The sequence below is a fragment of the Bufo bufo genome, chromosome 3, assembly GCF_905171765.1.
Source record: "Bufo bufo chromosome 3, aBufBuf1.1, whole genome shotgun sequence".
Classification (NCBI taxonomy): domain Eukaryota; kingdom Metazoa; phylum Chordata; class Amphibia; order Anura; family Bufonidae; genus Bufo; species Bufo bufo.
Genome location: NC_053391.1, coordinates 622,093,060 through 622,110,175, shown reverse-complemented (window position 1 = coordinate 622,110,175; position 17,116 = coordinate 622,093,060). Strand labels below are relative to the sequence as shown.

Below are 17,116 nucleotides of genomic sequence, written 5' to 3'. Positions count from 1 at the left end.
AAAGGACCTTTAGGCCTGTTTCACACGAGCGAGTTTTCCTGCGCGGGTGCAATGCGTGAAATGAAGGCACAGCACCCGCACTGAATCCTGACCCATTCATTTCAATGGGTCTGTGTACATGAGTGTTTTTTTTCTTTTTCTTTTTCTTTCACACATCACTTCTGCGTTGCGTGAAAAATGCAGCATGTTCTATATTCTGCGTTTTTCACGCAGCCCTGGCCCCATAGAAGTGAATGAGGCTTCAGTGAAAAACACATTGCATCCGCAAGCAAGTGCGGATGTGATGCGTTTTTTTACTGATGGTTTGTTTTTTAGTTTTTTTTATCACGCGCATTAAAAAAAAGCCTCAAAACGCATTGCACCCGCGCTGAAAAAACTGAACGCAATCGCAGACAAAACTGACTGAACTTGCTTTCAAAATGGTGCGAGTTTCACTGAACGCATCCTGAACCAATCCGCCGCGCTCGTGTGAAATAGGTCTTAGGGTCCGACCACACAGCACGGTTATGTGGTGGTCGGGGCGCGACCAAAAATTGCGTGGCCGTACAGGCGGCACTAGTGCCTAATTAAACTGAGACTGCACTGTTTAGGCCGGCCTGCATTGTTAATGACCAGGCGGTATTGCAGGGGCCGTGCTGCTATTAACACTGCAAACCGGCCAAACAGTGTGACCTCATTGGTTTAATTAGGGACCAGTTCAGCCACGTCCCAAACCCCACATGACCGCGCTGCGTGGTCAGACCCTTAGGCCAGTTTCATGGAGCGTGTTCATTCTGGGAAACACGCTCCATGAGTAAGCGTCATTTCCCGGCCTGAACGCTACTCTTGTGACAGGGACTTGCGCCATTCCAATGATTTATAATGCTGTGGGTTTCTGCCCGACCTCCGCTGTAATGAACTGTGCTGACGGATTTAGGTGCAGACATGAGAGGGGTTGTCCATGGCTACAAGAAGATGGCTGCCTTGCAAAAACAGCACCACACCTGGTTGTGTGTGGTATTGCAGCTCAGCCCTATTCACTTCAATGGAGCTGGGCTGCAGGAGCTGGCAGAACCCATGGACAGGTGTGGCGCTGTTTTTGGAATAAAGCGGCCATATTTTTCGAACCCTGGACTGCTCTGATTTCCAGTAAAACCAGGTGTTGTCTTGGTGTCTGTCTATATGTGACTGATCCAGTGCGTTGCAGGGGGAAGTAAAGGGATGTTCCTGTCCTGCAGAGATGGGCATTGACTTTCTAACCTTCTGACATCATTGTCTTCTTTCCAACAGGACAGTGGAACCGCTAGAATATTACAGGAAGTTTCTAGTAAGTAAAATGTATTTTCAGTTCCTGCTGCGTATATAACGCCAACATATTGTGCAGCGCAGTACAGCGATCGTCATCTCACATTATTTCCTGTCCCACAATCTATTTTCCATGTCAGACACACATTGGGGATTATTTCATGGGAGGCCCATTAGCCTATCCGTGTTTTTGTGCACAATATGCATGATGTGGGTTGTCTCATCTCGCCATTACTAAGGCGCATGAGACTAAGTCCCAACCACCTCCCGGCCGGGAACAGGGCAGCGGCCCAGCGCTCAGCTGTTTCAGCAGCTCCCGTTGCAGTGAATGGGAACTAGAGAAACAGCGTAGCACAGCAGGCTATGCTGCTCCCCTAACTCGGACACGGTATAGCCTGCTGTGCTACGCTATTTCTCTAGTTCCCATTCACTGCAACGGGAGCTGCTGAAACAGCACAGCGCTGGGCCGCTCCACTATTTCCCCACCACCTGTGGTCAGGGGTTACCGCCTTAGTAATGCCGAGATGAGACAACCCCTTTTTAAATCCTTATTTTTTTTTTTTTATTACATTTTAATCTCATTTAGGATCTCAAAGGATTACTCTTTAATTATAGTATATTAAGACTGGGGCAACATAGCGATCTTAGCAGAGATACGAGATCACTGTGTAGCAGTGCATCCGTTGAACTCAAGGGAAGTGCAGCACGACAAGTTTGGCTGCTTTCACACTCCCGTTTTGTGTGGATCTGTCATGGATGGATCCGTTCAGATTAGGGCTCTTTCACACTTGCGTTCTTTTCTTCCGGCATAGAGTTCCGTCGTCGGGGCTCTATGCTGGAAGAATCCTGATCAGGATTATCCCCATGCATTCTGAATGGAGAGAAATCCGTTCAGGATGCATCAGGATGCCTTCAGTTCCGGAACGGAACGTTTTTTGGCCGGAGAAAATACCGCAGCATGCTGCGCTTTTTGCTCCGGCCAAAAATCCTGAACACTTGCCGCAAGGCCGGATCCGGAATTAATGCCCATTGAAAGGCATTAATCCGGATCCGGCCTTAAGCTAAACGTCGTTTCGGCGCATTACCGGATCCGACGTTTAGCTTTTTCTGAATAGCGTCCTGGAGGCCATGGTAACCAAAGTCCTGTTTGCCATGGTAAAGTGTAGTGGGGAGCGGGGGAGCAGTATACTTACCGTCTGTGCGGCTCCCGGGGAGCTTCAGAGTGACGTCAGGGAGCCCCACGCGCATGGATGACATGTCGCATGGATCACGTCTTCCATGTGCATGGGGCGCTCTGATGTCATTCTGGAGCGCCCCGGGAGCCGCACGGACTGTAAGTATACCGCTCCCCACTACTACTATGGCAGCCAGGACTTTAATAGCATCCTGGGTGCCATAGTAACAATGAAAGCATTTTGAAGACGGATCCGTCTTCAAATGCTTTCAGTTCACTTGCGTTGTTACGGATCCGGCGGGCACCTCCGGCAAATGGAGTGCACGACGGATCCGGACAACGCAAGTGTGAAAGAGGCCTAATACAAACGTCTGCATCCGTTCAGAACGGATCCGTTTGTATTATCTGTAACATAGCCAAGACGGATCTTGAACACTATTGAAAGTCAATGGAGGACGGACCCGTTTTCGATTGTGCCAGATTGTGTCAGAGAAAACTGATTCGTCCCCATTGACTTACATTGTGTGCCAGGACGGATCCGTTTGACTCGGTTTCATCAGACTGACACCAAAACGCTGTAAGCAGTGTTTTGGTGTCCGCCTCCAAAGCGGAATGGAGACTGAACTGATGCAAACTGAGCGGATCCTTTTCCATTCAGAATGCATTAGAATGCAAACTGATCCGTTTTGGACCGCTTGTGAGAGCCCATGACTGATCTCACAAACGGAAAACCAAAATGCGAGTGTGAAAGTAGACTTAACGGGACCACAGCGCTACTACAGCGCTGCTAGAGTATTGGTGACAGCAAATTGCAAGTTTCTCTGCGACCCCATTCAGTTCAATGCCTGCCATTGACGGGTGTCGCAACCAAGATCACAGTGTAGCCGCAGCCTTGTGCCTGTGTGCTAATGCATTATGGTCAGGCTGCTGTAAGGGCAACTGAACAAGGTTGACGGCGGAAAGGTTCACTAAAATCCGATTGAGTCACTGGGAAACTCTGTGACTCCATCGAAAGGGGAGCCATGGACCACATTGATCAAAGGGTTAAATGGCCGATCGGTCTGCTGTAAGAACAGGAGCACTTAGGGAAGCTCTCCCTGCTGTCTTCTACATTAACGCCAAAGAGGTCGCTGTAGACGGCAAGTGTACGGGCAAATGGATCTTGAGAAAGTGGTGTGCTGGAAGCCCGGAGGGAGTCTGTCAGCAGGTTGGCCATACAAATCTTCTGATAGCACTATATAGATGGGAACAAGAAAAAAGGACGCTTGACTATTTTGGTCGAACGTATGGACAGTAGGAGGTGCACTATCACAACTGGATAATTTAGTATTTTTCAGGTTTATTGGTAGACAACGTGTTTCAGGGTACTTCTGACCCCTTTATCAAGGCGGAGGTTTTTAGGTTGTTGGTCAAAAACCTTATGTTGGCGGCGCCGGCGGCACGGCTGGTGTATCGGCAGCACGAGGTGAACGCTGACACACCAAGGTGTGTCCGCGTTCTCCTCATGCTGCCGATACACCAGCCGTGCCGCCGGCACCGCCAACATAAGGTTTTTGACCAACAACCTAAAAACCTCCGCCTTGATAAAGGGGTCAGAAGTACCCTGAAACACGTTGTCTACCAATAAACCTGAAAAATACTAATTATCCAGTTGTGATAGTGCGCCTCCTACTGTCTATACGTTAGACCGAAATAGTCAAGCGTCCTTTCTTCTTGTTCCCACTGTCAAACCCGAGTGGTGGGGTGGCTCCCACCCAAGGGATTTGGAGAGATCTGGGCTGCACCAACTGTGAACTGTCACTAGAAACAACTGTCACTAGGGTTGCACCCAATTAGGTGCAATCACAACAGGTGAGCAAACAAAACCTTTTTTAGTGGATTTTCCAGATTGAACATACTCACCCTATGAGCGCCTTTCTCTACCCTCTGGCCATCATTAGCACCATATAGATGACATGGGGAGCGCTGTAAATATGCTTCATAAGATGGGCATGCAGGTTACCTGACCGAGGAGTCCGCAAGTTTTGTTCCCCCAGTGCCGAAATCACATGGAGGTGGTCCTTTCATGTGCAGTGCCCTGAGTGCTCTCCAACCTCAACCCCTGCTGTGAGTGACAGCTCCTGCATCCAATCAGCAGACTGCTAGAGGAGATGAAGGTAGGGGATACCGCACATGAAGGGGCCATCCATTAAAAATAATAAAGCTAAGCAGTGGGGATCATTCTAAATAAGTGGTATCATACCGACTATAAATGAGTCAATGGAAGCTCTTAGCGCACATATTTGATCAAACGTGTGTCGGGCCCATCTACCAGGCGTTTAGACTGAACACGCCCATCTAGCTGGGACTTCTGAGCAGAGTACTTATGTAGCACTAGCTGGTTCCTACACTGCCCTGAATATTGTAGGCTTGGGTAAGTCCAAGAGAGGCTGTATACTAGTGTTAGGGACCCATCTGCAGAAGCCACCTTGGCGCATGGTAGATGGGCCCGACACACGTTTGATCAAATATGTGCGCTAAGAGCTTCCATTGACTCATTTATAGTAGGTATTGTGCCACTTTTATTTAGAATGATCCCCATTTGTTAGCTCTATTGTTTGTATGTATAATGGTGTGCAGCCATTTTCTTTTTCTCGCCCAGTTTCCTTGGGGGACACAGAAGACCTTGGGTATAGCTCATCTCCATAGGAGGCGTGACACTAAGTGAAGACTGTTAAGCCCCTCCTCCACAGCTATACCCTCAGCCTGGAGAGAAAGGCAGCCAGTTTTTTGCTTAGTGTCCAAGGAGGCAAGACACTCCCTGCTCTGCAGGGCTGGTTTCTCCTTGTTTAAATTTTAGATTTTTACTTTTTTATTTCTTTTTGTTCCAGATCATCAGGGATAACAGAGTCGCACTAGACCTCTCTGTTCTCCCGGGGTTGAGCTGCGCCAGTGCCGGTCATCCGCACTGCTGCCTCCCCCACAGAAGGCAAGGTGGATCAGGGCAGCCTCGCTCCCCCACATCCCGCCAGCGCAAGGGTCGCCCGCACGCCAAGTCCCTCTTCCAGCGTCCTGCCACTACGGTGCCAGTAGCTGAAGGGGCGACTCTGCTGGAATGGACCGAGGGTGAAGACGGCTGTGGTAAGAGAGAGGCTTCTCCAGCCCTACGTCCCCCACCCTGGTCTCCTGCGTGCCTGACCCCCATACTGGGCCTCTAGTCCCCTGCTGGATCTAGGCTGGCTCCTGGGGTGCCGCAGAGCGGCAATCTGCTCCCTGCCTCCCCTCCCCCCTTTTTTCCTGGCCCTCATAGTACATGCAGCTAGTGGCTGTCAGCCGTCGCCTGCCTTCTCCTCACGGGCACCCCGTCTTTGGGTCCCCCCCCATCTCGCCTGATCACATTGGGCCTTACCGGAGAGTGCAGGACGCTGCAGTGGAGTAAGGCCTCGCCTCCGGACAGCACTAATATTCCGGTGCGGCCGAGTCGGCCGGCAAACCGCCATTCCGGGTCCCTGTCTCTTCCGGCCGGCGGGGTGGGCCCCCGCGGCCGGCAAACCGCCATTCCGGGTCCCTGTCTCTTCCGGCCGGCGGGGTGGGCTCCCGCGGCCGGCAAACCGCCTTTTCGGGTCCCTGTCTCTTCCGGCCGGCGGGGTGGGCTCCCGCGGCCGGCATTGGGCTTGACTATGCCCCAGCAGGCCCCGTCCGACCATCGGTGCCGGTCGCCAGGGCTCAGCAAATTTGGTCCTAGGCTTCGCGGCCTGCTGGGCCGCAATTCCGACCGACCCGCGGGGTGGGCTCCCGCGGCCGGTTTAAAGCGCCATTCCGCCTCAGGTCCCGGCGGTATAACGGGCCGGGCGCCGCAAATTTAGCCCCCGGCTTCGCGGCCTACTAGGCCGCAATATTCCGGTCTCTGGTGGAGGGGGCGGGAACCTCTCCAGGCGCGAATTCTTCCCGCCTGGAGGTTCCTCCGCCCCCAGGGGATCGCACGCCGCCCTCCAGGCCGGATCCCTGTTAACCCTTTGGGTACAGGCCGGCTCCCAAATGGGTCTGTAAAGTTGGCCCCCCTTTTTTTCTCAGGTGCCCATATATGGTGGCTCCCCTTTAGCCTTGGAGAGGCTGTGTTTTAAATATATATATATATAAAAAAAAAAAAAAAAAAAATTATAATTATAATAATAAAATAAATAATAATAGATCACTGATTTCTATTGGACTGCGCAGGACGCTGCAGCCTCATCAGTAGTGCTGCATGTCTGCATGACCTCTTTCCACAGGCGGCATGGTGTTGCGCTCCCAGCCTGCGTCGCTGCTAGGGCATTTCCCCTTTTAGGCGGTTTTCTTGCATCTTCCAGGATACGGCGCTGGCCAAGTGCATGCGGCCCTTCCGTAGGCAGCATTCATCTTCTCTCCAGTTATGGTGCCTGCCATGTGCATCCCCCCCCCCCTCCTAGGCGGGATACTGCACTCTCCCTGGCTGCCGGCTGGCCATGTGCATGACCCCCTTCTTAGGCGGAATACTGCACCTTCACCGGATACGGTGCTGGCCATGTGCACGACTCCCTTCCATAAGCGGAACGCTGCACTCTCTCTGGATTTGCTGCCGGCCATGTGCGTGACCCCCTTCCATGGGCGGAACGCAGCACTCACTGGATTCGCTGCCGGCCATGTGCGTGAGCCAGCCATGTGTGTGTGACTCCCTTCCTGGGCGGAACGCAGCACTCTCACTGGATCTGTTGCCGATCATGTGCATGACCCCCCTTTTTAGGCGGAATACTGCACTCTCACCGGATACGGTACTGGCTATGTGCACGACCCCCTTCCATAGGCGGAATGCTGCACTCTCACTGATGTGCTATGATGCACTTATGTACTATGTTACTATGCTGCACTCTCACTGGTTTCGCTGCCGGCCATTTCATAGGTGGTATGCTACAGTCTCATTGGATTCCTGCCGGCCTTGGGTATGCCTCCTTCCCTCAGGCAGCATACATACATCCCTCTGTCTGTGGTTGTTTCCTCGCAGGTACGTTGCTGGCCATGTGCATGTACCCCATACATGGCAGGGTGCTTGCACTCTCGCTGGATCCGCTGTCGGCCATATGCATGACCCCTCTTCCGTGGGCGGTGTACGCACTCTTGCTGGATTCGCTGCCAGCCAGGGGCATGCCTTCCTTCCTCAGGCGACATGCACACATTCTTACTGACTGTGTTTGTCTTTCGCCAGTACGTTGCTGGCCATGTGTATGACTCCCATGCATGGCGGTGTGCTCGCACTCTCCCTGGATGAGATGCTGGCCATGTGCTTTACCCCCCTTTTTTCTGGGCGGCATGCTACACTCTCACCGGATACATTGCTGCCCATGAGAATGGCCCTCTAATATGGGTGGAATGCTTGCGCTTCCATTGGGATACGGTGCTGGCCTTGTGCGTGACCACCCCTCATCCCATGAGCAGAGTTTGGCACGCTCATGAGATTCACGGCTGTCCTTGTATGGCTGTGCTGGACTTGTACATGTCCCCCTTCATTGGCAGAGTAGTTGCACTCTCGCTAAGTTCAGTGTTGGTGTATTATTGCACATTCACTTAATGCTAGGATACCCCTGTGCATGTTCCCCTTTCACTAGGTGGACCTTCTGCGTTCCTGCTGGATTATAGGGTATGTCCTGCTTCTCTGAAGTAGGTACGGCCTTAGGCATCACTCCCTTTTGGGACCGGCCTTTGCACTCTTGCCGACTGTAGTTTGCCAGATACAATTTCCCCCCTTTTCGGGGCGGACTGCTTGCGTTCCATCGCATGCTATACTAGGCTTGTGCATAACTCCCTTTCAGGTTGCACTTTGCAATTCCGTACATGCTGTGGCACTCTGTGGCGAGCCCCCCCCTTTCTCGCTAAATTAACCTTTTGCAGTGAGCGGACGTTCTTGTGCGTTGTTTGGGCCGTGTATGCCTTCTCCTCCTGTAGGTGGGTTGGCCTTCTCACTGCTTACGGGCTGCTCGTACGTATGCCTCATCTACTTCCTGCGGCATACTTTTGTTTTCTTGGGATACGATGCCTGCCACAAACCTTGCACTCGTCTCTAAGGAGTTCATTCTGTCCACCTGACCCGGACGGGCTCTACTTGCTCTCTGCTGCACGGAGCTGGGTGGTACTCATTCATTTAGTTGGCCCTTCATCCCAGGGAATGTTCGTGGTTCCTAGATGCGTGCCCATTCGTCCTTCCGCGGTATTGCTTCCCTGCGCTAGTGGTCACATGGTCGAGAGTGCGGTTGTCTGGATCGCCCCTTGAATTCTTCGTTGGCTCTGGCAGGACTGCGGTTCCCTTGCCTGCTGCAATTTCCTCCTCTTCGGATGTAGTGTGGTATGAGTCCTTCCTCTTGGCGCCTCTACGCTACAGTCTGATCTGCTACCAGGTGCGGGCCGCTTTTCTCGGGAAGGTCACCCAAATTCTCTTGGGTGCTCGATTACCCAGGTCCGGAGGACCTCCGCCTTGGGTTCTTCAGGGTATTCTCCTCTGCGAGGCGGTGAACCGGGCATCTCACAGTGTAGCAGGGTTCTGCTTTTGAGCTGTCCTATGGCTTCCCTGTTGCCCACTCCTCCGTTCGGTTGGAGGGTGTTATGCCGGCCTTTGTCTCGACTACCTTATCTTGCCGGCTCTGTTTGGCCGCCGCTCGGTACAGATCACTCTGATGTGGCTTCTGTCCCGCCAGACTTCAGAGGTTGTTCCTTCACTGTCCTCCCCTCTGGGGAGAGCATGGTTGTTCATGTGGATGGTTCCAGTGTTCCTTTTGGCCTCGTACTGTCTCCCTTGTTCACACTGGCTGTATTAGCTGTGCCGATTTATCGAGTCTACCGCGTTCTGTCCTCCCGCTGAGTGCAGAGTGTGTGGTCCATTCTAAGACAATGGTCCTGCTGTAGACTTACCTTCTCGGTAACTTGGGGGGACTACCTTTCGGTCCAGATTATCCTTTGATCTCCTACACCGGGACTGTAGAACATGGCTACATCAGCATGGACTATAGCCTGTCTTGTCCTGGCATCTGGCGGATGCTGGGCGGACCCTTTTGGTTCCTTTCCGTCTGTCCTTCTGCTCCCCCACTCGGGTGGATACGGGACAACGTTGCTCGGGGGCCGACGGGACCAGTTTGTCAACTTCTGCCCGTGTTACTGGTCTGCGCCTGATCACATTTGGTTTTTCGCCCGCTTGCCAGGCGACTCCAGCGGTTTCGCTACTGCCCGCTCCTGGCTGTATTTCGTCCAGGATCTGTCGTAAGATTTATGGTTTTTTTTTTTATCTGGGGTTCTGTGGGAAGCTGTGCATTCCCCACTCTGACTTTTCTCTCCCCATGGTTCTGTCTTTTTTCCAGTCCGGCCTGGACCTGGGACTGGGATTCCTTTACTTGAGGTATCAGTGTCAGCGCTGTTCTTCCTCTTCCCGCGTTCCCCGGCCCTCTGGGCCTGTCAAGACCTTCTTACTCGAAATGGCTCTTTGGTTCCTCTGTACTGTCCTTCGGTACCGCCCTGGGAACTACATACTGAGTTCTCGGCGCTCCAATCTTGTCCTTGGAGCCGTTACAGAAGTTCTCTCTACCCCTCCTGTCCTGTACGGTTGTGTTTCTGTATCAGTCGTGTCTCTGACGGGTGCCTGAATGGCCCCCTTTTTGTTCTGAGCCTTCTGTCTTTTCCCAGGACAGGGCTGTTCTACATCCCGTTCCTTCCTTCTGAAGGTGGTGTTTGCCTTTCGCTCAACACTTCACCAATTTGGACGTTGTTTGGGCCTTGCAGTTTTTACTTGGAGATCTCCGACTCTTGTCGACGTTCGGTCTCTTGGGTTTCCTGGAGGTCCGCGCTTAGAGTTGACGGACTCCAGGGTGGTTTTCCTCCGCTTTATCAGATTGGCTATTGCTGAGGTTACCGCACCGAGGGCAGGATTCTGCCTTTACTGTCACCGTTCATTTCACCAGAGCGGTCGGTGCCTCCTGGGCCGGAGGCTTTGGGCTTCGGCCATGCATTTGAGCAAGGCGGCCACAGGTCTTCCTTGCACGCTTTACAGAATTCTACAGGGTGCATACTCTGGCTTCGGCGTATGCTGCCTTGGTCCGCCTGGGTCTGCAGGCGGCGGTTCCTTGATGCCTTCGGGTGCTTCGCCTTGGAGCTGTGGTCCCTCCCCTTTTGGACTGCTTTTGAACGTCCCAAGGTCTTCTGTGTCCCCCAAGGAAACTGGGCGAGAAAACGAGATTTTTGTATAACTTACCAGTAAAATCTCTTTCTCGCTCTTTCCTTGGGGGACACAGCACCCACCCATTCGTTGTTTTTCTCTACACGGTTTCCGAGTTTGTGTTACCCGTTGGGTAGTTGGCTTGTTGGTTCCTTGTTGGACTTTGCCTTTTCTCACTGCTTGGACACGCAACTGGCTGCCTTTCTCTCCAGGCTGAGGGTATAGCTGTGGAGGAGGGGCTTAACAGTCTTCACTTAGTGTCACGCCTCCTATGGAGATGAGCTATACCCAAGGTCTTCTGTGTCCCCCAAGGAAAGAGCGAGAAAGAGATTTTACTGGTAAGTTATACAAAAATCTCGTTTTTATCAATTATGTTTGCTTGATGGATATGCACCCGTGATTCTGAAGGTTTTAGTCTAAATTTTCTTGTAGTAGGGGCCATCCATTATAATATGGATTTCTTAGTCATGCAATCTGCATGACCATCACCCAAGATATGTGGAAACTGCTCTCTCTGTTTCATATCTAGTGCTGTCAGCAGTTTTTAGAGGGCAGACCTGCTGATGGACTTCCTTTAATCTAGCCTTTGCTTTATTGCAGTCTTGTACAGGGGTCTGAAGCACCACTACTCCTGCATGTATGAATGCTTATGCTTGCTTTGAGGGCGCAGGTGCAGGCATTTTATCTATGTCATTCACCACAATGTGTGCAGACGAGTAGTAGTAGCACATAGTGTATAGCATATTATGGAACCATAAGGAAAACCCAACAAAGACCCCATTATGGTCATTTGGGTGCGGTGGGCGTCTGGCGCATCCTACACCGGCACAGAGAAAAGGAAAATGCGCCTCATGAGTGAACCCAGCCTTATTTTAAAGTGGCTTTACTTTTGCACTTTGGTAAATCTGTGGGCAGAATATACTTGCTGTTTGCGGCCGCCTGTATTCTGGTTACAGAGACTGTCTAATAGGAAGCTGGAATGTAACTGATCAGAACCCACCCTGTAATAAATGGAAGATTTTGCGGAGTCCATCGCTTCCTTATTTACCTGTATTTTATTTTCTGTATTGTCTTACAGAAGCAGAATTGTCGGCCGGATGGACGAGATCTGAGTGAGTTTAGGACGACCACAATAAATGTTGGTAAGTATTAGGAATAATACAGTAGCTTGCGGTGCAGTTTTTGTCAGCCTGTGATGCGGCAGGCAAGCTGGATTTAAGCACGGAATTTGATTTCCCCATTCGTGCTACCTGATTGTCACACCCACTTGTAAATGGAGTAGGTCTGGTGATACAAAATTATTGGAATATTGCTAAATAAGCCATTATTGGGGGTTTCCAGACTCGTGATTAGGGTTGCACCTGGTATCGTATTATTGAAAACCCAATCGATACTTTCTCGCCCAATTCCTTGGGGGACACAGGAAACCTTGGGTATAGCTCATCTCCATAGGAGGCGTGACACTAAGTGAAAGACTGTTAAGCCCCTCCTCCAGCAGCTATACCCTCAGCCTGGAGAGAGAGACTTCCAGTTTTTTGCTTAGTGTCAAGGAGGCAAGACACTCTCTGCACTGCAGAGCTGTCTTTGCTAAAGATTTTAATTTTTTATTTTCAAATTTATTTTTTTTTTGCTTTTTTTTTCAACAGGGACAACAGAGTCGCAATAGACCTCTCTGTTTTCCCGGGGTTGAGCCGTGCCAGTGCCGGCTATCCGCACTGCTGCCTCCCCCACAGAAGAAAAGGAGGACCAGGGCAGCCCAGCTCCCCTGCATCCCGCCAGCACAAGGGTCGCCCACCTGCAAGCCCCTCTCCAGCTCCCTGCCACTTCGGTGCCAGTGGCTGAAGGGGCGTCCCTGCTGGATGGACAGAGGGTGAAAACGTCGAATGGTGAGGTGGCTGTGCAGCCTTTCCTACCCCCCCCCCCCCCCCCCCTCCCCCCCCCTGTTAGGGCCCTGATCCTGCTGTCCCCTCTGCCTGACCTTCATTGTCGATTACAATATACAGCTCTCATAGCTGTGAGTCCTGCGGCTCCTTTGTGTGTGGGGCAGAGCTGAGCGATGCTCGAGGGGGAGGGTTACAGCGCAGTTTACCTCAGGTGCGGCGGCCGTGGGGCCGCCTTTCGTTATCTCGGCTAGTACTGCGGCTGTGTTCAACTGCCGGCTGACATTCTGACAAGCGCACGCTCTTGTCCGGCCACCGGTGTGCGTTCGCCTCCGCTTATATGGAGGTGGACGGGGGACAATATTCTGTGGGGTTTTCGGCGGCATGTATTTTTTTGAATAAATATATAAGTCGGATGCACAGGGTGGTAGACACACCAAAAAAGGGTGCTCTCAGTCCTACAGCGTCACCCCGCTGTTGAAAGGCAATTGGATATAAAGAAAATGACTGGGCACACCTAAGGATACTTAGTTGCTAATGTTTATTGGATAAAAGGACAATAAATGTAGTGGAGTAAATAATATTCAATATAAACTTGCGACAGTAAAATTATGTGGCAACACTTCATATAAAGTTCTATATGTTTGTAGTTGACGTGCGCATTAATCACTATTGCAATAAAATAGCGGTACAATCTGTGACTAAAAGCTGCACTCCAGATACAAAATAGAAATAATAAATAGATGAATTAATGCATAGAAGACAACCTCATATAAAAGCAACAATGTATATGTGAAATATAATATAATATAGACAAGTATAATTTAGATATGAGTGTTGGTCTTGATAAAAATAACACATTTACTATATAGATATTATATATGTACTGGTAATGTTTATGGAACGTTTCCTTGTATTTTATACATGCAGACACTACTCGTTTAGTCGGCTCTGCAGTCCCAACATATATTTAAAATAAACCGCAAGGTTATCTTAATGCTCTTTAACACAATAACTAAATATGATATTTATAGATGTGGACATACACAACTAATGGTTGAAATAAATGGAACAAGATAAGCCGCTTTACTATATCGAAAAGAAAACACATAATGTTTGATGGAACAATCACTTCTATAGGACTTCCGGAATCAGAACACGAACCGGGTTTTGCAAAGCTCCGTTGTGGAGCATAAAAGAAAGGTCTTTTGGGGAGGTCGGATAGCCACTGAAGAAGGGGATACCTTAGCCCCGAAACGCGTCTGGTCTGACCCCCCAAGCTCTACTTTTGTGTGAGTGCACCACACCGACCTTATTGAGGAACAAGTCTATACCGTCTTTAAAAAGCTGGTCTGAAACTTCTCATCTGGAGCTGCGACATCGCAACCGCATGAAACAAGCGGGACCGCGTGCAGCAAACTAATAACTAACAGGTGACCCAAAACATCTATTGGGGGTTCTACCTGATTACAGCGAAAAACAGCAAAGTTCCGATAGACAGCTGAGGCTCCTTCCACACGTGAGGAACCTCCAAAAACCGGTAAGACTGTTCCTAAACTTATTTACCATCCCTCTAAGGGATTCCTCTCTGACTGAAAGCGGGACGCCGCCGAGTCACCTACAGTGTAAGACACCATTCACTATAAACTGCATCTTTGCCCTGTCAGGGTCCGTTTTTGATATATTGAACTGACACCTGCCTTACCTGGAACTTCATGATTTTTCCAGGACAGTGAATTTCTACTTTTTAGTCCACACATTTTAGGAGAATATATCCTATTGTATTTTACCTTCAATTTGCGGCTCTTATTTTTATCAAGACAACACTCATATCTAAATTATACTTGTCTATATTATATTATATTTCACTTATATACATTGTTGCTTTTATATGAGGTTGTCTTCTATGCATTAATCCCATCTATTTATTTATTTCTATTTTGTATCTGGAGTGCAGCTTTTAGTCACAGATTGTACCGCTATTTTATTGCAATAGTGATTAATGCGCACGTCAACTACAAACATATAGAACTTTATATGAAGTGTTGCCACATAATTTTACTGTCGCAAGTTTATATTGAATATTATTTACTCACTACATTTATTGTCCTTTTATCCAATAAACATTAGCAACTAAGTATCCTTAGGTGTGCCCAGTCATTTTCTTTATGTATTTTTTTTGAATCGCGCGCGCGAAGAGTTTCATCGGTGGCGGAGCTTCGTTCCGCTTCCCTTGTGCATGTTAGGCTTCAGTCAAGGGGCGGACGTCTCTTCTTCCCGCTCCTCACTAGCCCGCCTCCTCTTCGTGCCTGCCTGCTCTCAGGACGGATCATTTTTACCTCAGGTGTTGCCGCTGCCGTTTTGCCGCTGCTGTTGCCGCTGCTGTGCCGTCTGCTCCCACTGTGACCCGGTAGGACTGTTGACCCCTTCTAGCTCTGCAGCCCTCTGGCCTGGACGTTTTTGTATATTACTTCCAGCCAACATGTCTGACCCCTCAGTGCCTGCTGGTCCTTGGTATCATACCTGCACCGCATGTAAGGCGCCCCTTCCTCAAGGGCAGCCTGACCCGCATTGCTCGGCTTGCAAAGCCCCATTACAGGGTCCGCCATCTGCTGTGTCACCCCCTGGCCTCTTGGATCCCCCTGACTGGGCTAGATCCCTTTCCCAGGCTGTGGTCAGTCTCACTAACGTTGTGGGCCGCCTTGCAGATGCATTGCCCTTACCGCAGCCGGATAATTCCCCTGCTGGGCCCTCCGGGTCCGCTACCTTAGCTGACCCGTCTGAGTCTCTCTCTCCAGGCGACACCTCCAGAGCCCGTCAACCCCAGAAGCGGTCCAGGGCGGAGCACCTATCATCCTCGGATGCTTCGGTATCACCCCCAAGGGTGCGCCCTCAGTCGGGCCCTTCCTCATTACAGGATATGCCCTCTGAAGGGGAACTAGCTGATTCTGATTGGGATATGGACTCGGCCTTGCCTTCAAAGCTGGCTTCTGCCGTGGGCCATCTTATTAACAATATCCGTGATACCTTTAAGATTCACGATGACCCTCCTAATTCTGAAAAAAAGTGTTTCCTTTTTTCGCCAAAAACAGGCGTCTGCGGTTTTTCCCCTCCACGCTGACTTCTCGTCGGTGGTTTCTAAGGCCTGGGCCCGTCCTGATGCCCGTTTACCCCGCCTAAGAAGTTGGATATCTGTTATCCATTCCCGGCGGATTGCATTACAAACTGGGCGTCACCACCTAAAGTCGACCCCCCTGTGGCCTGTTTGTCCAAAAGCACGGCTATTCCCGTTGCAGATGGTTCTTCCTTACAATCCACTGAAGATCGCCGGATAGAGGCCATTACAAAGGGTATCTTTGCAGCCTCCGGTTCCGCCCTCAGGCCGGTCTTTGCCTCCGCTTGGGCTGGGAAAGCGGTTTCAGAGTGGGCGTCTCAGCTGGATCAGGAGCTTGAATCCAACGTCCCTATTCAGGACCTCCGTGCTCTAGCCCAACTTATCGTTCAAGCCGGCAAATTTGTCTGTGAGGCATCCCTGGATGCGGGGGCTCTCATAGCCCGTTCGTCTGCCCTGGCCGTTTCGGCTAGGAGGGAGCTTTGGTTAAAGGTTTGGACGGCGGACGCCACGTCAAAGCGGTCTCTTACTGGCCTTCCCTTCACTGGTTCTCGAAGGCCAGTAAGAAATCATCTCCGAAGCCACGGGAGGGAAGAGTACACATCTTCCACAATCCAGGACTAGGAGCACCACTCGAGGCCGTCCCACCTTTTCTCGCTTCAGGTCTTCCCGCAGGGTTCCCACACCTCGCACCACTTCAGGTCCATCCTCTAACCCTGTCCAAGACAGACGTAAGAAACCTTTTTTTCGGACCCAGCCCTCCTGGCGCAAGTCACAGCCTGCTCGCCCTCCCGCGACCAAGCAGAACCCTACCTGAAGGTGCGCCCCCACCCACCCGGGTGGGGGGACGTCTCCTCCTGTTCAGGGACTTCTGGCAGGCGCATGTCTCCGACGCCTGGGCTCTCGAGGTGGTGTCTTCCGGGTACAAACTCGAGTTTGCGTCCCTCCCCCCAGTTCGGTTCTTTCGCTCCCGGGTTCCCCGGGATCCCCAAGGGGCGGCCGATTTTCTTTACTGCCACTCGTACCCTTCTGGACAAAGGGGTCATCGCTCCGGTTCCTATGGAAGAAAGATTCAAGGGGTTCTATTCAAACCTTTTTGTGGTCCCCAAAAAAGAAGGCTCGGTTCGTCCCATTCTGGATCTAAAACGGTTAAACAGTTTCCTTTGTCTTCAGCGGTTCCGGATGGAGTCTCTCAGGTCGGTGGTGGCCTCTCTGGAAAAAGGGGAGTTCCTGGCCTCTATCGACATCCAGGACGCCTACCTTCATATTCCAATCGCTCGGTGTCATCAGTGCTTTCCGCGCTTTGCAGTGGGGTCCGACCACTACCAGTTCATTGCCCTCCCCTTCGGGCTGGCGACGGCCCCTCGCGTTTTCACAAAGGTCCTAGCCCCTGTCCTCGCCTTACTTCGTTCCAGGGGAGTTTTTCTTCTTTCATATTTGGACGATCTCCTTATCAAGGCATCCTCTCTGTCACT

The 17,116-nt window shown here is 51.1% G+C and overlaps 1 protein-coding gene across 1 annotated transcript in view; it reads left to right on the top strand.

Moving 5' to 3' along the window:
• The window catches only part of EXOSC8 (exosome component 8), a 73,037-nt gene that overhangs the window by 11,372 nt on the left and 44,549 nt on the right, over nucleotides 1–17,116 (top strand). The window contains exons 2-3 of the mRNA XM_040426103.1: nucleotides 1,270–1,306; nucleotides 11,728–11,791. Of these exons, the coding sequence (XP_040282037.1) occupies nucleotides 1,270–1,306; nucleotides 11,728–11,791 (101 nt within the window). The remainder of the gene's footprint in view (nucleotides 1–1,269; nucleotides 1,307–11,727; nucleotides 11,792–17,116) is intronic.